Raw genomic sequence first — 23,457 nt, 5'->3', positions numbered from 1 at the left:
GCTAAGTAATATTGAAACTAAATTCATCCTCTCCCTTTAAAGATGATATGGGCCTACATTCTTGATTATGTATTTATTTGCTATGATGAAGGAAAGAGAAAAATGAAATTCAGTATTTTAAAAAGAAGATAAGATTTATGTTTTTGTTCCAATAGTTTTGAATGTATGCATTATGGATCTATGTTGATTTTAGCTATGTTACTACTCAAAGAATTATGATAACTGTTTTTAGGTAAAACTGTTAGTGCTTTATTGACAGATATGAACACTACAGGGTTCCCTCCAGAGACTTAGAAAGACTTCTGTATTAAGGAGAAACTTTTGTCCTTCCTTTGTGTTATTATTTATTTCCTCAAAATAGACTCATGTACCAGGATAAATTTAAGCCAAATTTCTGTCAGAATTTTTGATTAATGAGATAGAAATCATTTTGTGGACTAAAACAATGCATGGCCCCTTTGTTTCCAGTGCTGCCTTTCATACAGTTATTAAAATTTTTGCCATATATCATTAAGGCAGTAACCATTAGAAGTTTGAACTATAAATCCATGATTTAATCTCAATGGTGCTTAGCTTGATTTTTTCATAGTTGTATATTTTTTCTTTGTTGTTGTAGTATTTCTATATGTATGAATTTTTATAACAGCTAAGGATTACTTTTGTTGCTTGTTTCTCCAAAGCCCATATAACTAAACAAACTTGGTCATGATTCTGAGGTACGTGCTATCTCCTTAACACTCAGGAATAGGCCAGGTTATGCAGAAGTTACAGACAACCCCAAAACTCCACAACAAAAGTTTATTTCTCGCTTACACTGCATGTCCAGAATGTGTCAATGATAGATTCTGCTCTGGGACATCCCTCAGAGAGTCAAGCTATTAAAGCCCCATCATCTGTGGAGCCAGAACCTCTGAAACACATAGTCTCTTTATCGCTGTGGCAAACTTAAAGAGGTCTGGAGGATTCAGTAACAAAAATTAAACACTTTGGTGTAGAAGTGATACGTATCTGACACTTCTGCTAACATTTCATTGACAGCAGATTCTGGTTAGCACTGTAATGTTTACCACACCTCCCAAAGGTTACTTTTCCTTTATAGCTAAATTAAAAATGAGAATTTAATAAAATAGCTACTTGATGTTTTTAATGTTTTTTTTCAGCTTCAATGGTGATTTAATTCCTGATGTGTTTGGTGTAACAAATGAATCCAGCCAGCCTCAGATACTATTAGGAGGGTAAGTAAATATGATTACAACCATGTGATTAATTGTACATGTTGCTGCTACAGGGACTCTCTATCTACATGAACTGATTGCTTTAACCAAGGGAAAGAAAATACAGCTCATTGAGAATCCTTGTTCTTAGAGACTTTTAATAGGACATTCACTAAACATATAATCTTTCTCAGACACTTTGGATTTAATCTGCAACTACTTTCTGTGTAGAACTAGCTTAATCCCTTTATCCTTCTGCAAGTTAAAGATACAAACTTTACAGGCCCTCATTTAAATATTAGTTCATTATATGTTTTAAGAAATGGAAAGATTTAATGTAAATAGGATGGATTGCTGCAGTCTTGGATTTTCCACTTTATTAATGTTAGCTCACAGACTTTTATTAACAATCCTTTTCCTTCCTCCTTTTATTTGTTCAATGAGCAATCAATAATTGCCTGAAAATGTAAACAAACACTCCTTCTCTAAACATTAGAAACATTTCCTTGTATGCTTCACCAATATGTGTGCTAGGACTCTTACTATCTAAGCATTCCATTCTTAGGAAAAACTAGCTGCTATCTTACAATTCAAAGATCTAATTCCTCTAGACTTTAATAGAATTGTCCTCACACAAGAATTCGTCATGGCAAGATACTTTTGATGAGATACCTTCAACTTAGTTAATTTTTTCTTTATCTGATAAAGCAAAAATTGAGTTCAGGAGTAGAGAACACATATATTTACTGTTCTGATGTTCAAGTGCAGAGAACCACATTTATCAGTCTTGCCCAGGAACTTAGAAATCTAACAAATTTTCTTTTTGTGTTTTGGAGAAGTACATTTTTACAGATAGTTTTTGAAATGTGATTAAAAGGTGCACAGATTATTGTCAAAATTTGAGATATTATAAGGGGAAACTGTCAAATTTCATATCACATTTTCCAGGAAGTTTTCAATAAAGAACATTAGTGATGGTGACCTTGGAAAGACTTATTTTGAATCTTGAATGAAAAACCTGTTTTTTCCTGGAACTTTGAGAAATATCTGGTAGAGAACTCTGATTTTGAGACCAGTTGAGTGGTGGTCCTGTTTTGCCTTTGTGGCCATGTCTAGGGGGAACTGAATGCTGGTAGGCTGGGGCGACACACAGGCTAAACCCTGCTAGTTTACATGTTTTACAAAATGGAAAGTATTAATGTAAATAGGATGAATTGCTGTAGTCTTGGATCCTCCACTTTACTCATATTAGCTCCCAGACTTTTATTAGCAAGCCTTTTTCCTTCCTCTTATTTGTTCAATGAGCAATCAATAATTGCCTGAATATGTAAACAAATACTCCTCTAAACCACTGGCAACATTTCCATGTATACTTCACTATGTATCCTTGGTCTGGGACTACTAAAGGAACCCTGTCCTATCCTTTCCACTCCTCAAAGGCAGACATGTGATGAGAATGTGGTGATGACTTCTGGCCTGCTTTATTTCATAGTCACCTCCATTTTAGTCAAATATTTGGAATTTCTTTATCGTGGTATAATTTGACCCTTAAAAATTAATACTTAAGAAACATATTCTTGGTAATTTTAAAAAGTCTAGTATCTTTTTTTATTGAAGTATCATAGACAATACAATCTAGTATGGTTACTGTCAACCACGGGTGTAGAAAGATGTTACAGAATCATTGTCTATATTCTCCATGCTCTACTACTATAGGTTGACCAACTTACATTGTGATTACAAATTATTGTGCCCCTTTATCCTGCTCACCTTTCCCTGGCATCCACCCCAACCCCTGCTCCTTGGTAACCATTAGTTAGTTCTTGGTGTCTATGAGTCTGCTGCTGTTTTGTTCCTTTTGCTTTGCTTTGTTTTTGTATACTAGAAATAAGTGAAATTATATGGTATTTTCTTCCTCCACCTGGCTTATTTCACTGAGTGTAATACCCTCTAGATCCATCCATGTTGTTGCAAATGGCAGGATTTCTTTTTAAACTGACTGAATAATATTCTATTGTATGTAAGTACCACATCTTCATCCATTGATCTAGAGATGGACAATTTGGTTGCTTCCATATAACGACTACTACAAATAGTGCAGTGATGGACATAGGGGTCCATATATCTTTTCGAATGAGGGATTTTGTTTTCTTCAGGTAAATTACTAGAAGTGAACTTACTGTATCAAATGCTGTTTCTATTTTTAGTTTTTTGAGGAACCTCCATACTGCTTTCCACAGTGGTTGCACCAATTTACATTCCCACCAACAGGGTAGGAGGGTTCACATTTCTCTGCATCCTGGCCAACATTTGTTACTTATTATCTTTTCAATGGTGGCTATTCTAACTCGTGTGAGGTGATATCTCCTTGTGGTTTTGATTTGCATTTCCCTTATGATTAGCGATGTGGAGCATCTTTTCATGTGCCTGTTGGCCGTTTGTATTTCTTGTTTGGAAAAACATCTGTTCAGGTCCTCTGCCATTTTATAATTGAGTTGTTTGTTTTTTGGGTGTTGGGGCAAATGAGTTCTTTGTATATTTTGGATATTAACCACATATCAGATGAGTCATTTATAAAGATATTCTTTCATACTGTAGGTTGCCTTGTGGTTCTGTTGATGGTGTCCTTTGCTGTATAGAAGCTTTTTGGTTTGATGTAGTCCCACTTGTTCATTTTTGCTTTTGTCTCCCTTGCCCGAGGAGATGTGTTCAGAAAAAAGTTGCTCATGTTTATATTCAAAAGATTTTTGCTTATGTTTTCTTCTCTGAGTTCTATGGTTTCATGACTATATTCAGGCCTTTGATCCATTTTGAGTTTACTTTTGTGTATGGAGTTAGTAATTCAGTTTCATTCTCTTACATGTAGTTGTCCAATTTTGCCAATACCAGTTATTCAACAGGGTGTTTTTTCCCCATTGTATATCCATGGCTCCTTTGCCATATATTAATTGGCCATATATGTCTGGGTTTATATCTGGGCTCTCTTTTCTGTTCCATTGATCTATGGGTTTGTTCTTGTGCCTGTTCCAAATTGGTTTGATTCCAGTAGTTTTGTAGTAGAGGTTGAATTTAGGCAGTGTAATCCACCCAGCTTTGTTCTTCATTCTCAGGATTGCTTTGGTTATTCAGGGTCTTTTGTGGTTCCATATGAATTTTAGAACTATTTGTTTTAGTTGTTGAAGAATGCTGTTGGTATTTTGATAGGGATTGCACTGAATCTATAGATTGCTTTAGTCAGGATGGCCATTTTGACAATATTAAATCTTCTATCCATGAACATGGGATAGATTTCCATTTACTTGTGTCTTCTTTAATTTCTCTCATGAGTGTCTTTCACCTCCTTGGTTAGGTTTATTCCGAGGTATTTTATTCTTTTTGATGCAATTGTAAATGGAGTGGTTTTCCTGATTTTTCTTTCTGCTAGTTAACTGTTAGTATATAGGAATGCAACAGATTTCTGGGTATTAATTTTGTATCCTGCAACTTTGCTGAATTCAGTTTTTAGCTTAATAGTTTTTTGGTGGAGTCTTTAGGGTTTTCTGTGTATAATATGTCATCTGAAAATAGCGACAGTTTAAATTCTTCCTTACTAATTTGGATGCCTTTTATCTCTTTGTTTTGTCTGATTACCATGGCTAGGACCACCAGTAGTACATTTGATAAGTGTGGTTATCCATTCTGCCACCCTGTGCTTCTGATTGTTGTATTCAGTCCATTTACATTTAAGGTAATTATTGATAGGTATATACTTATTGCCATTTTATTGTTTTCTGGTGGTTCATAGCTCCTGTCTGTTCCTTTCTTCCAATCTTATACTCTTGTTATTTGAGGTTTTCTTTAGTGTTGTGATTAAATTTCTCTTTTTTAATGTTTTTGTGTATTATGGATTTTAGTTTTGTAGTTTCTAAAGGTCCAAGGATAGCTTCCTTACTATATATAACAGTCTATATTGCTCTATTACAAACATAAACTAAAGTTACTTTCTTTTTTCCTTCTTCCTCCTCCATACTTTATGTATTAGATGTCATACTTTGCACCTTTGTTTATCCTTCCCTGATTTTATATATAGTTAATTTTGCTTCTTTTGTTTTAATTTCATACTTGCTTGGTAATTAATTGGTCTACTGCCTTTTCTGTGAGTTTGTTTTCACTGGTGAAAGCTGTTTAGCCTTAGGAGCATTTCTATCTACTGCAGTCCTTTTAACATATCCTGTAAGACTTGGTTAGTGGTGGTGAATTCCTTCAAACTTTTGTTTATTATTAGGGAATTTTTAATTCCTGCCTCAAATTTAAATTGTAATCAGGCCAGGTAGAGGATTCTTGGTTGAGGTCCTGTTTCACTACATTTAATTTTTCATGTCACTCCCTTCTGGCCTGTAATGTTTCTGCTGAGAAGTCTGCTGATTCCCTGTTGGGTTTTCCTTTATAAATAATCTTTTTCCTCTCTGGCTGCTTTCAGTACTCTCTCTTTACCTTGATCTTTGCCATTTTAATTATTATGTCTTGCTGTTGTCTTCCTGGGCTTCCTTTTGTTAGGGACTCTCTTCACTCCCCTGACCTGAGTATCTGTTTTCTTCCCCAAATTGGGAGAATTTTCAACAGTTATTTCCTCAAAGAGCCTTTCTATCCCATTGTTTCTCTCTTCTCCTTTTGGTACCCCTATTTTGTGAATATTGTTTTGTCTAGATTGGTCACATAGTTCTCTTATTCTTTCATTCCTACAAATCCTTTTTTCTCTGTTTCTCAGCTTTGTTGTGTTCCTACTTTCTAATTTCCATCTCATTGACTGTCTCTTCTACTTGCAGTAATCTGCTCTTCAGTCCCTCCATTGTATATTTCATTTCAGTTACTGTGTTCTTCAGTTCTGAGTGTCTCTCATTCAGCTTTTCTATCTCTTTGTTGAAGTCCTCCCTGAGATCCTCAATACTTTTCTGCTTATCAGTGAGCATGTTTATGACTTTTACATTGAAATCTTTATCAAGAAGATTGGTGATCTCTGTTTATTTAACCCTCTTTCTGGTGTTTTCTGTAGTTTTGTTTGGAACATATTCCTCTGCCTCCTCATTTGTCAGGGTTTCTGTATTTCTTCCTTCCTGTTAGATGATCTGCTATGCTTCCTCGCATATAGCGTAATATCTTTATGAAGGAGACATCCTGTGGTACACAGAAGCTCAAGGCTCTTATTCTGCTGTGCCTGGTTCTACTTTGCAGGATCACCAGCTGTAGTTGGTATACAATGGCGGGTCCACCTTTCTTTGTGTCTACTGGTAATGGTCTGATTCTGCAGTGCCAGCAGTTTGGCTCAGCCGCCTTTGTGATCAGAGCAGAACCTCTGCTGGGATTGCTTTGGACGGGGCCTTCCACTGAGTGCCCTGCAGCAATGGTGGGGCTACAGGGTTATTAGGGTAGGCGGGGCTGTTGTGCGGCTCTGGGGCAGGGTGGGACCCACAGCACCTGGCTTGAACACCAGTGAGGAGGAAGGAGCTCTTAGGACTGGCTCCTGCAGGCACCTCCACAGTTGGGCTGAAACAGACTGAGAAAGCTGGGAGAGTCTCTCTGTGCCCAACAGGTAGCACAGTCTGATGCTGCTTCTGGGCCAAGTGGGTTGACTCACTGGCAATGTGTTGAGGGAGGCAGCCAAGTGCTGCATTGCCAGCAAGGGGGATGGAGCATCTACGGCTCCCAAAAGTTCCTGACCTGTTAGACTGAGGGAGAGCTGGGCAGGTATCATGGTCCTTCCCTTTCTCTTGTGGAGAGAGCTCTGTCCAACCGTCACCCCTTTGGCACCCCTCCCACTGCTGACAAGCCTTTCAAGCTGCCACCTCTACTTTGGGTCTCAAGACTTGCAGATTTTTCCTGTCTTTCACCAGTGGCTGGAGTCACAGCCTCCCAGAGTGTTCCAGCTGTCTCTGGTGTCCAGCTCTGCAAATCACTGGAACCTAATGTAATGTGGACTTGCACTGCTGAAGCAGATCTCCAGGGCCAGTTCTGGGCTACTGTCCTCTTCTGACTCTGTTCCTCTTTCTCCCACCTGTGGGCGGGGGTCAGGGGAGGGCTTGGGTCCCACTCAATTGAGGCTCTGCCACTTTACCCTATCTGTGTGGTCTTTTCTTTCCCAGTTTTAGGTGGTCTATTCTGCAGTCTTTCAGGTATTTTTCAGGTTTAGTTGTATTTGCTGTATTCTCTTATGTTTTTTTGGTAGGAGTTTTCCGCCTTACCTTTCTACTCTGCCATCTTTTTCTGCACCCCTCTGAAAACTTCTGATATCTTTATAGATATTCTACTTAATAGAAAACTATTTAGAATATCATGTTATAGTATCATAGCTTATTCTGAATTCTATATTAGGTTTTTTTCTCTGATGCTTCTTAAAAAAACTACATTTATTAATACTTAGTCTGCCTAAAGAGTTGTTCACTTTTACTTTTGCTAGATTGAACTCTGGTATACTTCAGTATTCTGGCACGGTATTCTGGTATTTTATGATATTTCTCATTTCAACATTAGTTACAGATTAAACAATTATAGCTACACATATTGTAAGTAACAAGTTTGCAACCAAGATTTGTCTTGATACCAATTTAAATAATAAAGCTACATAAATTGGCTGTAAAGAATCTCTCTTAATAGCATTAACATTTGAATGACTGGCAATGTCAGGATTCAGACCACAGAATGCTTATTATGTCCCTACGGAATTAAACATTAATGTGTTACAACAATAAGATAAATGTATTTAGGCTGTATCAGTTTTATAAGTTGAAATGCATTTGCCTAGGTTCTTAAATTAGAAAGCCATCAGCATTGACATTTTGGACTATTTGCATAACTTCCAATTAGCACAAGCTTATTTTTCAAGAAATCTAAGCTACCTTTTACAACTTAAATATTGTGCTTATGGGAATGCCAGACCCAAGATTATCTTAAATTTAATTAAATTTTGCCAGTACCTTAATTTTATGAGAAATTTTCAGTGATCTTGAATAGAGTGCTAAATGCTCCCAAGGGATTTACTGGAAAGCCCATACCTGTAACATTGCCCTTGTGATTGCCCACAAGTTAACACTAGCATGACCAATTTGGTTGGAATAAAGGTGCAGATGGCATCTAAGCAGGCAGCGGTAATGATAGGCAGAAGAATCTCTTTTAATTGGTATAGTGTGGGTTATTGATGGGACAGGAAAAGTGCTAAAGCTATTGAGGTGCCAGAAATAATTTAAGTGTTTTAAATGATAAAAGGTGAGGCTTCTGCTTGTGCGTCAAACCTTACTTTAAAATGGCTTGAAATAGTGTAATAATGTACCACTTTACTTAGAAATAACACCTACTATTAAGTGTTAGAACAGGTTTCACAGCGATGTGAGGTTATCGTTCATGAGCATTTTCAATAAAAGGGTATTTGAAATGATGTTGCATAAGCATTCAGAATATTGTTTTTAGTATTGATGTGAGAAAGCACTTGTACCTATAATTTTAATCAAAGCCAAATATGGTGTTGGTCTGGTCAGATTTTCTATAACTCATATATAAGAATTCAAATACATTTCTGCATCAGACTCAAGTTATATACTTTAAAATGTTAATGTAGGTATGTGACATAAATATTTTTCCATATTCTGTTTATCTCACAAGTGATTGCATGAAAATTGTGGGTGTAATATTGATGGCACTGAAAACAGCTATTTTTTTATTCTAATTTTTTATTAAAGTATTGATATACACTCTTATGAAGGTTTCACATGAAAAACAATGTGGTCACTACATTCACCCATATTATCGAGTCCCCACCACATACCCCATTGCAGTCACTGTCCATCAGTGTAGTAAGATGCCACAGAGTCACTGCTTGTCTTCTCTGTACTACACTGTCTTCCCTGTGACCACCCCCACACATACCATGTATACTAATCATAATACCTCTCAGTCCCCTTCTCCCTCCCCCACCCCTCCCCTTTGGTGACTGCTAGTCCCTTCTTGGAGTTTGTGAGTCTGCTGCTATTTTGTTCCTTCAGTTTTGCTTTGTTGTTATACTCCACAAGTGAGGGAAGTCGTTTGGTACTTGTCTTTCTCTGCCTGGTTTATTTCACTGAGCATAATACCCTCCAGCTCCATCCACATTGTTACAAATGATAGGATTTGGTTCTTTCTTATGTCTGAGTAGTATTCTATTGTGTATATGTACCACATCTTTATCCATTCATCTACTGATGGACACTTAGGTTGCTTCCATATCTTGAACAGCCATTTTTAACTGTTAGTTATGTTGGTGGGTATTTTTCCTCTAATTTCAGAAAAAAAATCTCTATCTTATGAATATAGTTAGCTACTCTCAATCCAGAAGGAATAAATCCCTATTTTTCTATGTATTATCTTTTCTCATATTATAACCAATGACTGATTGACTTAATCACTATTCAGTTTTACTGTTGAATTTGATTTGTTGATGCATTACAGAAAATATTGCAAATATTTATCTTTATGAAATAATAATAGGGTATTGTATCACTTAAATCTATTTAGAAAAATAATGAAAAAGATTATGAGATTAATAATAACCAAAGAAAACCAAATAATCATCAAGTAACTTTTAACTTTGTAATCAGAATTAGTATTTATAATTTTAATCTAAAAAAAAGGTGGCTTTGAAATGATTCATATTTTCTTAGAAATCCCCTAACAGCCCCATCTGCTTCTCACCACATACAACATTTATATTTTAAACATTGTTTAAAGAAATTTATTGAAATTGTAGAAATATAGTTTTTATTGGTATTTCCATAAAAACAATATATCAGTTTTCTAACTCTTCTCTTTTCATAAAGAAACAATGCTACTAGTGATAAATTCATTTATCCTCCCATTGTTTTTCACCTAACCGTATCTTTTCTTTTCAAAATGAAGCCAGAGAAATAGTAAAAATCCTTAGCAGATGACTTAAAATTGTGTATGCTGTGGTTATATGTCAAGTGTCATGTTACTTAAAGATCCATATTTTATTTCTTGGAGTCCACCAGAAGCTTTTGAGGGGACAATTAAATGACCCATAATTCCCTGGTGATTTATCATATGCTTTGTTTTAGGTTCTGGTTGGCCTTGTTGTATGCAAGTGAACTTTGGTTTATTTCCAAGTGAGTGATTTAAGATGTTATTCTCAAAATTTGTTCACTTTGCTTTTAGTTACATCTTATACCTTAAATGTGTATTCTTTGTAATAGTCAGTCAGAAAGATACCAGCTTTTATTGAGAAAAACATTTTCCATGGTTTCTATACAAAGAGATTTGTAGTAATATTTCATCCTGAATATTGGTATTTTAATATTCTTGTGTCTTGAATTCAACATATTCCTGTTATCATGTATCAAAATTTTGTTTCCTTCTTTGAGGAGAAATTGTTTTATTTCATTACTGTTTGCATATGTTTTGAAAAAAGTTCATTTTAAAATAAGTGTAGAATACACTGAACTGTATGCTTAAAAAATGTTTAAGATGGTTAATGTAATGTTATATATATTTTACCACTATGAAAAATTGAAAAAATAAAAACAAGCATAGTTAGAGAAGCTGTACATAAAGCAGACTTTGAGTAAGATTAGTATATGTTATCATTTGAATTTAGGGTAAAATGTATCAAAATAGTTTATAATTTTGGAAAATACAGGTTAAGACCTCTTTCATTAGATTCCTATTGCAGGTTTTTACAATGGATATCCTGTTGAAAATGCTCTACAAATACTTGATTTTATTTTTAGCAGTCTGAAGTCCTAGGCCCTTGAGACTCAGTTCTGAGTTCCACAGTCATTCTGACTAGAGGTGTGGGTTCAACTGTGGGGGCCTATGCATCTATTCAAACAGCCTACTCTTCTGTTACATCTGCCTGCCCTAGGAACAAGTGTTTTTCCTCACTTATGTGCAATATTGCTATTACATGTCTTATAGAAGTAGGAATATTGTGACTAAATAGGGATATGGCTGAAAGAAATCACCACATTTTCTCTTATGAAGATAAGATATTATTTCTGATAAGTCCTTAAGATTTATTTGGTCCAATCCACACCATTTATAGTTTTTTAATTTTTTTTATTTAAATATAGTCGATATACAATATTTTGTTTCAAGTATACAAATAGTGATTCAACAGTGAAATACATTATTAAATCCTAACCCCAACTAGGGTAGCCAGTATCTGTCAACTTAAAAATATATTACAAAACTATTGACTATATTCTCTATGCTGTACTTTCATCCCCATGACTTATTATGTTATGATTGAGATTACATTGCATTTGTAGATTGCATTGGGCATTGTGGCCATTTCAACAATATTAATTATTCCAATCCATGAGGATGGGATAGATGTCCATTTATTTGTGTGTTCTGTTTCTTTCATCAGTGTCCTATAGTTTTCAGAGGATAAGTCTTTCACTCCTTGGCTAGGTTTATTCTTAGGTTCTATTTTATTCTTTTTGATGCAATTATAAGTGGAATTGTTCTCTCAACTTCTCTTTTGCTGATTAGTTGTTAGTATATAGGAATGCAACAAATTTCTGTGTATTGATTTTGTGTCCTTCAACTTTACTGAATCCATTTATTCTAGTAGTTTTTTGGTATGGTATCATGTCATCTACAAATAGTGACAATTTTACTTTTTCTTTATCAACCTGGATGCATTTTATGTGTTTCTCTTGTTTCATGGTTATGGCTTGGACCCCCAGTCCTATGTTGAATAAAAATGATGAGAGTGGCATCCTTGTCTTGTTCCTGATCTTAGAGGAAAAGATTTCAGCATTTCATAATTGAGTATGATGTTAGCTGTGGGTTTTTCATATGTGGCCTTTATTATTGTGAGGTATGTTCCCTCTGTACCCACTTTGATGAAAGTTTTTATCATGAATGGATGTTGAATTTTGTCAAACAGTTTCTCACAGTCTATTGACATGATCATATGGTTTTCATCCTTACTTCTGTTAATGTGTTGTATCACATTGATTTGTGGATTTTATACCATCCTTGCATCTCTGGAATAAATCACACCTTGTCATGATGGATGAGCCATTTGATGTATTTTTGAATTTGAATTGCTAATATTTTGCTAAGGATTTTTTGCATTCATGTTCATCAGGTAAATTGGTCTGTAATTTTTGGGTTTTTTTTCTATTTTCTTTCTCTGGTTTTTGGTATTAGAGTGATGCTGGCATCATACAATGAAGTTTGAAGTATTCCCTCCTGTTCTAGTGTTTGGAATGCTTTAAGAAGGATGGGTAATAGCTCTTCATTAAATGTTTGACAGAATTCACCTGTAAGCCATCTGTCCTAGACTTTTGTTTTTTGGGGTTTATTGAGTACCAATTCAATTTCATTAACTGGTACTCAGTCTTTTCTTTCTGTTTCTTCCTGGGTCAGTTTGAAAGAGTATGTTTCTAGGAATTTGTCCATTTCTTGCAGGTTGTTCAGTTTATTGGCATATAATTTTTCATAGAATTCTCTTATAATTCTTTGTATTTCTGTGGTGTCAATTGTAATTTCTCCATTTTTGTTTCTGATTTTGTTTGTGTCCTCTTTTTATCTTGATAAGTCTAGCTAAGTGTTTCTCTGTTTTGTTTATTTCTTGAAATACTTGTTCTTGGTTTCATTGACTTTTGTATTTTCTTATTCTCTATTTTGTTTATTTCTGCTCTGATCTTTATTATGTCCCTTCTTATTTTAACTTTGGGTTTTATTTGTTCCTTTTCTTCTAGGTCCTTTAGTTGTAACATTAGATTGTTTGTTTGTGATTGTTCTTGTTTCTTGAGGGAGTCCTGTATTGCTATAAACTTTCCTCTTACAACTGCTTTTGCTACATCCATCCCGCACATTTTGAACTGTTGTGTTTCTGTTTTCATTTGTCTACATGTATTTGATTTCTTCTTTGTTCATTGATCAGTTGATTATTTGGAAGCAAGCATATTGTTTATCCTCCATGTGTTTGTTTTGTTTTCTTCATGTAATTGATTTCTGGTTTAATACCATTGGGATCTGAAAACATGCTTGATATATTTCAATCTTTTTTAATTTATTGAGGCTCTTTTTTGTATCCTAATATGTGATCTATTCTGGAGAACATTCCATGTGCACTTAAGGGAAAGGTGTATCCTGCTGCTTTTGGGTGGAATGTTCTGTAGATATCTGTTAAGTCCATCTGGTCTAATTTGCCGTTTGGTGCCTCTGTTTCCTTATTTTCTGTCTGGATGATCTATCCATTCATGTAAGTGGGATGTTAAAATCCCCTAGTATAGCTGTGCTGTGGTCAGTTTCTCTCTTTACGTCTGTTAGTGTTTGTTTTATATATTTAGGTGCTCCTTCATTGGATACGTAGATACTGACAGTTGTTAAATGCTGTTGTTGGACTGATTCCATTATCATTATGTAATGTTTTGTCTCTTGTAATTTTCTTTGTTTTGAAGTCTGTTTTGTCTGCTGTGAGTACAGCTCTTCTTGCTTAGATGTCTTTTTACATCCCTTCTTTTTAAGTCTGTATATGTCTTTAGGTCTGAAATGAGTCTCTTATAGGCAGCATATGGGTGGGTCTTGTTTCTTTATCCATTCTGCCACCCTTTGTCTTTTTACTGGTGCATATAGTCTATTTACATTAAGGTAATTATTGATAGGTATGTATTTATTAGCATTTTATTCATTGTTTTCTGGTTGTTTTTATAGTTTCTCTCTGTTCCTTTCTTCCTGTCTTATATCCTTCTCTTGTTATTTGATGATTTTCTTTTATTGTTATGCTTGGGTTCCTTCTTTAAATTTTTTTGTGTATATATTATAAGTTTTAGTTTTGTGGTATCCATGAAGTTCATAGATAGTTTCCTAAGTATGTAACTGTAAATTAAGTTGATGGTCACTTGATTTTGAAACATTCTAAAAGTACTATGTTTTTCTTCTTCCTCCTCCACACTTTATATATAAGATGTCATAATCTACATCTTTTGTTTACCCCTGGGCTAATTTTCTGTACAGTTGATTTTACTACTTTTGTTTTTTTAACTTCAAACTTGCTTAGTAAGTGATTTGTGTAGTACCTTTACTATAGGTTTGTTTTCACTGATGAAAAATATTTAGACTTAAGAACATTTCTATCTAAAGAAGTAGATATCATGTCCTGTATGGCCAGTTTAGTGGAAGTGAATTCTTTTAACCTTCATTTATCTGGGAAACTTTTAATCTCTTCTCCAATTCTGAATGTTAACCTTGCTGGGTAGAGAATTCTTGGTTGTAGGTTCTACCCTTTAAGTACATTAAATATTTGTCATTCCTTTCTAGTCTGTAGTTTGTGCTGATAAATCTGCTGTAAGCCTTAAGGAGTTTCCCTTATAGGTAACTGTCTGGCTCTCTCTTGTTGCCTTTAAGATTCTCTTTGTCTTTCATCTGTGCCATTTTAATTACTACGTCTTCATTTTGTCATCCTGAGGTTCATCTTGTTACAGTCTCTCTTCACTTTATATACATTTTCTACTCTGCTCTTTATTGTGTCCCTCCTTCAGCTAACTTTCAGATTCATTTGTTCTTTTTCTTTAGTGAGTTTAGACTATTTGGGATTGTTCTTGTTTTTTGAGATAGGCCTGTATTGCTGTGTACTTCCCTCTTAGAACTGCCTTCTCAGGGTCCCACAGATTTTGGGCTATTGAATTTTTGTTTTCATTTGTCTCCCTGTATTGCTTGCTTTTTGTTTTAATTTTTTCAGCTCCATTTATTATTTAGAAGTATGTTTCTTGAGGTAGTGTAAATTTGATTGGATGTCTGTTTCCTCCCCAGACTGGGGAGGTTTTCAGCTTTTATTTCTCCAAAGAAACATTCTACTCCTTTGTCTCTCTTCTTCTCATACCCATATTATGTGAATATTGTTTTGCTTGGAGTTATCATTAGGATCTTCTTAGGATGTCTCTTTTAGAAATTAGAATCTGAACAGCTTCTCATTTTTACAAATTCTTTTTTCTCTTTATTTCTTAGCTTGGCTACTTTGCTCTTCTCTATCTTCCATCAGTCTGTTGTCTACTATTTGTTCCGAGAACTTATTTTTCATTTGAGTTTCTGTATCATTGATCTTTATGTGGCTTTTTTTCGTATATCCTATCTCTGCTGAAGTTCTCACTGAGATCATCAATTGTTTTCCCCAGTTCAGTGAGCATCTCTATGACTGTTACTTTGAAATCTTTATCAAGAAAATTGCTAATCACCATTTCATTAGCCCTTTCTCTGGTGTTTTATTTTGTTGTTTTGTTTGGGACATAATTCTCTGCCTAATTTTGTCAGAGTTTCTGTGTTTCTTCCTTTGTATTAGATAGATCAGCTACGCCTTCTCATCTTAAAAGTAATGGCTTTATGAAGTGGGCATCCTGTCATGCCCAGAAGGTCAAAATTCTTTGCTCACCAGTACCTGGTTCTCTTTTGCGGCCAAGTTGCTATTGGTAGACCATGGGCAGGGCCCACCTTTCTGCTTGTTTGCCAGCAGTGACTGATCCCCACAGTTTGCCTGTGTGTTACATGAGGCACTTCTGCTGGGACACATTGTTGGTGGGGCAGTCCTGTGCCTGCTGGTTAGCAATGATGGCCGGCTGCTAGGTGCGGCAGATACACAAGCAATCACTGCAGCAGGGTTGAGCTGCCATCAAGGGAGCTGGTGAGTGTCAGACCTGCTTAGCACAAGGACCTGAACAGTAGGCTGAAATAGGGCCAGGAAAGTTTGGTTCACCCTCCACCTTTCTGGCAGAAGAGCCAGAGAGCCACTGGTCCAAATGTGCCTCAGGTTGGGGGTGCAGGGACACACCACTGCCAGGCTGAGCCACTAACAAGGGAGAAGGAGAGTTTGGCACTGGTTCCATCCAGTTGGGCTGAGGGAGGACTGGCGAGCATCATCCACCAGCCTTTAATTCTTAGGAGAGAGTTCCGTAAAACCCCACCCTTCTAGCAGACTTCCCGCTGCTGGTAAATCTCTCAAACTGCCGCCTCTATGTTGGGTGTCAGCTGGACTGACTCTACAAGCAGCAGGAGTCTCAGCCCCCCAGAGTGCTCCAACACTCTCTGGTGTCCAGCCCTGTTAATCACCAAAGCCCAGTGCAATGTGAATTAGTGTCCCCAGAGCTGATCTCCAGAGCCAGGTGTGCCAGATTCCAGAGCATTATCCCCTTACCCTCAACTCTATTCCTTTCCCTCCCGTTTATGCTCTGGGATAGGGGACAGTCTTGGATCCCAGTTGATCATCATTCTGTCCCTTTGACCTTCTTGTGTGATCCTCTCTTCTTCACCAGGTGTAGATGCTCTGTTCTGAAGTCTTCAGGTCATTTTCAGGGTTAGTTGTATTTGCTATAGTTGCTTTTTTGGTGTGTATGTAGGGGGGTTTTGCTTTGCCATCCTACTCTACCATCTTTTTTCAGAATCTCCTTTACCCATTTGAGTTCTAATACAAGTCCAAAGGGAATGAATGACCTTTCTAGTGCTTTCCAGGGTGATTTTGTGATGATTGTTTTCCCGCTCTTCTCCCATATATCCTGGTCCTCCCTGTGCCTCACAAAGATGCATACCATGGACAGCTTATCTGTCCTCCATGAGACTTGGAATTGGATGGGGAAGGAAGAGAAGAAAGAGAATCTTAAACAAACCTATATGATTTTTTAAATACCTACTGAGTATCTCAGGTTGGCACTTTAATTACATCAGTTGTCTCATAATTTTTCTCACAACAGATGGCTTGTGTGATTAAAGAGGCTGACTCAAAGGTAAAGTGACCACTGCAAGCTAACAATATATAAATAAATGATATACTTGGGATTTGAATTTTGGGTCTTGCAAGTTCTAAAGCCTGTGTTCTTACCTTCTTTTATGTATAGCCATTACCATTACTGTAGTCACAGAGGGCCTTTGGTGGTGCTTCTAGGTGGCTAGTTTGGACTTCTTCCTAACATAGTGATTGCTATGTTTCTAAGAAGGAGCATTGCAAGAGGTGTAGGCAGAAGCTTCAGATCTCCTCAGGACTCAGACCTGGAGGACAAACATCACTTCTGCTGCATTCTTTTGGTCAGAATAGATCAAAGAACTAGTTAAGAGTCAAGGGAATTAAAGAATACATAGCCTATTGCTGTGGTCATGGCAAAATTGAATTGCAGAAGAGCATGTGAGATGGAAAATAATGTGGCCATCTTTGCAAACAAAGCACAATAGGCTGTGTTTATTTACTTTATAAGTAAAGACTTGTAAAGCAATGTGCAAATACAGATCATTTGAGCAGTTACCTTCTAGATCCTCAGGTTTCATAGATACTTCTACCTAAAATTAATGTGCCTGAGAATGTACCTGTTTTCTTTATAACATTCTCCTCTTTCATATGAGAATACTGTATTTTTTACCTTCCTGTATGTTACTAATGGTACATTTCCTGGAGAGTAAAAACTCACAGGGCACCAAGCACAGATATACTAAGCTATTGGAATTTCCAGTCTTTCCTTTCTTAATACCTATTTCTCATAAGATGAAGCTTGACTGCAACAGGAGGCATTTTGATGCATATTTAGGTAACTTCAGATGTGCTGGATTGGGTTTGTAGGAGTAATAACTGTTGTGGTTTTAATGACTTTGCCTCTTCCATTCCTTGACTGTTGTCAAAGAATCTGTAATTGTTGAGAGAGAGATCAAATTCCACAAGGGAGATCTTTTACCTATTAGTACTGTATCCCTAGGACATATCATTAACTGGAAAGAAGGTACCTTTCCTGCCAATGTAGCTTTGGATGATGACAATAATTGTTTCTAAAGTGACTGGAATGTTCTCTAGGACTACCCATGGATAAAACTCACATAATTTCTTTCATATTTCAGACATTTCATGTGTGCATTTTTCAATAATGTAGCTAAAACCTATTTTATCAAATCATATCAAGAAAAACCCATTAAATTCAAGTATCCTATTTTGTCTTATAAAATGTTTGCTGTCTTCTTTGTCCTATCAATAGAAAATAAATTTATGTTCTGGCTCCTGAGCTAAATAATTTTTTGTACTATATTCTTTTCTCATTTATTAAAGTCATAGGGAGAGTTTGTTATGTCTCAAGAAATAACAAGTGGTCCTCTCACTTTTATACTCTATTTTTAATTACTACAAAAGCTATACACCAGAGTTCAGTATTCACATTTACTAAAGGTTTTGTTTCTTATCATACTTCTTGTATTATAGCTGTATTACACTGTGGTGTTAAAAGCTTACTAATGATAAACAGCATGTTGCTTTACTCTTGTTTTTAACACATTTATTTGAATTGTAAAACTGAAGTCAAACTCTTTTTGGCAGAAAATAACTCACTTGAGGACTGGTTTGACAGTGAGGACTGGCTTTGCTAATTGGATTATATGGCAGACATTGTTCATATATTGAAGGAGCTAAATCAACAGTTCTTTTTTTTAATTTTAAGTTTTAGCATTTGCAAAGGTAGAGAGAATGGGACAGTGACTTTTGCCTGTTATTTACCTGTCATCCCTCTATAGTTATCAACTCTTAGCCAGTCTTACTTCATTCCTGCCTTTTCCCTCATTTTTCTCTTTCAGCCCCCTCCCAAGACACTTTTAATCTATAAATATTTCAATATGTATATACTAAAAATAAGGATATTTTTAAATATACGTAATCATAATATACTTATGATACCTAAAAAATTAAGAGTAATTGCTTAATATTTCCAGGGAGATTTTAATGAAAATATAAGAGCAACATTTCTTAGCATTTGTATCTGTAAAAATGAATTAGACTTTATGTTGCATCCTCATTCTAGCAATATCATATTGTAAGGATAAATAAACTAATATATTTTAAGGCTCCATTCATCTCTTCAAAAAATACATTTCTAATAAAATTTTACCTTTGTTTTAATAAGTTGCCAAATTACACAGTATGTATATACAGTTGTGCACTAATAATTAAAATAACCTCAGAGAGATTTTTTTTAAATACTTGGATACACACAACCAATTTTAATACCAATTTTAATGTATGTACCCATTTGTAGACATACATTTCTTTGGAGATGTGTGATAGAGTTATCACTAAAAAGACTTCAGATATAAAAACATTTTACATCATTTGTTCTATAAGAGAAATGGAATAGCAGTAAAGTCCAAGGATAAAGGGAAATATGTATAATTAAAGAAGTACTTGTTCACATATGTGGTTTGTGTGCATGTATGGATGATGGTGGACAACTCAGTGTGCTATTGATACTCCACTGGGCACATTTTTAAGAGTAATCATTTTAAAATCTCAGTAATTCCAATAGCTTTGAAACTTATTTATTTTTGTAGCTACTTAACTGACAAAAACATTAAAATCACTTCTTAGAAATGAACTTAAATATGTTAAGGGATATATATTTTTTCAAAATTCTTTCAAAGCCTATCTGAATAAAATTATTTGAAGACTATTGAACTAAGAACTAGGCAACTTAGAGAAACATGCTAGACCCATCTCCTAGAAACTGCTTACCTGGATATCTTAAATAATGATAATTCAGTACAGACTGATCATTGAAAAATGGGTGGATTAGTATCATTTCAAAGAGCAATTACCATAGGCAAGCAAAAACTACAGCTGACATTAATTACACTTAAATTCATGCTATTAAAATTAAAATGCATTCTATTCTTTGAGATTAAGGGTGATGATACCCACAAATTAGAACACCTAGACATAATTATGTTTCCTGTAGGGGAAAGCTAATAACTCCAATTTTCTATAGATGTCAAGAATTGTCAACAAATGGAATCAGCATGGTTCAAAACTGCCACTTTTTCATCTCTGCTGTTTCTTCCTTTATAATCAAAGCAGTTTGTATTTGTGACCTTGAACTTCAGATGAGAATATATAGTTTATGTGGGTTTGGGTGCTTGAAAAATATGGTATCTTCATCTTATTATGGAAAAACTATGTGTACAAAGAGCAACATTAAAGGTAGAAAGAGAAATGAATTTTATTTTCAACTATAAACTTAATTTAATTCTGTTGTACACCTGTATATATATTCAATTTTCAGCCATCTTAAAATGCACCACAAAAAAGAAACAGCTCTTCCCCTTTCCTCCCTACTTTTGGTAAGCATTAGAATGGTGAACACTGTGTATAAAAAATAAAACATAAGAATTAGCTAACTCCTTTTAAGAGATGTTAATGCATAATAGCAGAGTGTAGGCAACAAGTATGAAACTTAAAATACTGTGAAGACTTTTAATATTGATTCCAAATGGTTAAGAAAGCAAGATTACAATGAATATTTTGTTAGGAGTTGAAAAATCAGATGTCTGAAGGAGCCCAGAAGGAAACCGAAGTCGTGAGTGAAATAGTTTAGGAATGTTGGAACTTCAGCTGTCTGTGACACTTAGCTCTGCCTGAAAAGGGCCAGCAGTTTGCCAGATCTTCTGCTTTTTCAAAGGAAGCTGAAAATCCAGATTTTTATGTGAACTCTAATTTTTTTGTTTTACCAGTGAAGACTATTGAAGTTTCTTAAAGCAATGTATAGGTCCAGTAAAACACATCTTTACTCTGAATTTGGCCCATAGTCTGCTACTTTATAACCTTTGCTTTAACATTCATCTAGATTCTTCATGTGAAATGTACAATTTGTTAAATAGTTCCTAGGACAAAATGTCACAAGTTAGTTGAGGTTTTCCAAAATTCTAAGTATAATTTATTTCAAGGCAAACCTGTAAAAAAATTCTACAGAGAATGACATCAAAATCTACTCAGGTAGTAATTAATTAAAGACAGCTACATGATTAACCTCATTGAGCTCACCTCTATAAAAACTTTTTTTTTTCACTTTTGGTTTATAATTACAAACTGGTTGGAAACATTGGGAAACTTCTGAAATGATGTGGATTAAATCTCTAGCTTGAGTCTCATTATTTTGTTAGTAATTAAGAATACTTTAATGCTTAGAATTTAAAGAACCTATGAATAAATGGCCTACCTTAGAAAGAAGTGAACCAGCCATTATTAAATTGTACTTGGTTAAAATTATTTTAAGGATTTCTAACCTCATATAGCATGATAGAAGAACATGACATGAATGCTTGGCATTGAATTAGCATACAACAAATGCTAAATACAATTTCTCATTTTCTTTTAATATTTTCTTATTCTTATAGTCTTAGATTTGGGGCTTTGGTTAAAATAATAAAACCAGATCATATGACTGCTGCTTGGTTTTGTTTTTACTATCTTGTTTAGGTAACAAAAGAGGTCCAATGTGTGCTAAAAAAGAGTGAGGAAGAAAGTTATTGGGAAGAATTAGTGTAGAACATGGATGCTTTGTATAAAGAAAATTTTCTCCTGATGAATGCTTGTTCTTTTTCCCATATTCCACCTGCCAAGAACAATTTAAGAACAATTTAGTCAATTGTCCTCTGTTTTCTAAACACATCAAAATCAAATTCACAAATAAACCTTTTTTCTAATCTAATCAGTTGGATACTACATTAACAATTAAACTGGATTTAATTAACTTTAAACTGCTGTTCATAGATGACATGTCTATGCTTCCATATTGGACTGAAACATAGTACTATGAAAAAACAGCAAATTCTAACTACAAGTAGAGAAGAATAGGAGATGCTATGTGAGACTATGATTGAGTCCAGCCCGTATTTGGGATCCAAGTCTTCAGTAGGTAGATACGAACACCTGTGAGCCAGGAATCTAGAAAAGCTTACACTCTGAAAAAGATGTTCCTCAAATAACTTTAATGTAAACCAAAGTACTATTACTACAGAAGAGTATAACAGGAAAACAGTAGGGGAAGAGCAAAGTCCTTTTGAGAAACTTGATGAAATAAGGAGGGCCTTGATAAATGGGAATGCTTTTGGCATGAGTTTCTTTATTGACTGGAAATTTTAAGGGAATGATTCCTCTTCCTTCTTTAGTTCATAGTAGTCTACCAGTATAACCTTTCTTGTTTTGATAATTGTGTATAAGATGTTAACATTAGGGGAAACTGGATGACTATTATATGAAAGCATTGTATGTTGGTTTTTTTATGAGATAGAATTCATATCACAAAATTAACCATTATGAAGTATACAGTATTTACTACATTTACAACGTACAGCCATCACCTACTTCCAATAGCTTTTTACCTACCTCCAATAGCTTTTCCTCACTCCAAAAGGAAGCCATGTACCACTAAGCAATCACACTCCCATCCCCCTACTCCCAGCTCTTTGGTAACCACTCATCTGCTGTCTCCATGGATTTGCCTATTATGGGTATTTCATATAAATTCTTATGGAATGTGACCTTTTCTGTCTGGCTTCTTTCACATAGCATAGTGTTTTAAAAGTTCGCCCATATTATACCATGTGTCAGTACTCTAGTCCTTTTTGTGGCTGAATAATATTTCCATTGTATGAATATATGGAATTTTGTTTGTCCTTTAATCCATTTGGTGGACATACTAGTTATTTCTACCTTTTGTCTATTGTGAATAGTGCTGCTAAGAGCAGTCATGCACGGTATTTGTTTTCAGTTGTTTTGGGTGTATCCATAGGTATAAAATTGGAATGCCTTGTAGTAATTCAATGTTTAACTTTTTGAAGAACTGCCAAACTTTTTGCACAGCTACACACCATGTTATATTCCCACCAGCAATGTACAGGAGTTATTATTATTATTTCCTCATATCCTCTCCAACATTTTATGGCTTTTGATTATTGCCATCTTAGTGGTTGTGAAATAGTTTCTCATTGTCACTTGATTTACATTTCCTTAATGACTAATTATGTTGGGCATTTTTTAATATGCTCCATAACCACTTGTGTACCTTCTTAGGAGAAATGTGTACTTCTTTGCCCATTTATATTAGGCTGCTTGTTTCTGTTGTCAAGTTGTAAAATTTCTTTATGTAATCTGGATACAAACCCTTTTTGGAAATCAGAACTGCAAATATTTTTTCTCAGTCTGTGGAGTTGATTTTTCACTTTCTTGATATCCTATGATATACACAAGTTTTTAATTTTGATGATACCATTTGCTTTTTCCTTTGTTGCTTATTTTTTTAGTGTCACATCTAAGAATCCATTTTCAAATTCAAGGACATGAAAATTTACTCCTAGGTTTTCTTCTAAGAGTTTTATACTTTCAGCTCATGTATCAACTTTTAAGTTAATGTTGGTATATGGTGTGAGGTAAGGTTCCAAATTCATTAATTTGCATGAATCAAAACTTTGGAATTAA

General features: G+C 35.0%; 1 protein-coding gene across 1 annotated transcript in view; it reads left to right on the top strand.

Moving 5' to 3' along the window:
- The window catches only part of ITFG1 (integrin alpha FG-GAP repeat containing 1), a 321,361-nt gene that overhangs the window by 8,084 nt on the left and 289,820 nt on the right, over positions 1–23,457 (top strand). The window contains exon 5 of the mRNA XM_036996514.2: positions 1,161–1,235. Coding sequence (XP_036852409.1) covers positions 1,161–1,235 — 75 coding nt within the window. The remainder of the gene's footprint in view (positions 1–1,160; positions 1,236–23,457) is intronic.

Source organism: Manis javanica, chromosome 17 (assembly GCF_040802235.1).
Source record: "Manis javanica isolate MJ-LG chromosome 17, MJ_LKY, whole genome shotgun sequence".
Lineage (NCBI taxonomy): Eukaryota > Metazoa > Chordata > Mammalia > Pholidota > Manidae > Manis > Manis javanica.
Note: the sequence above shows the minus strand (reverse complement) of the source record. Positions and strands in the feature narration are given on the sequence as shown.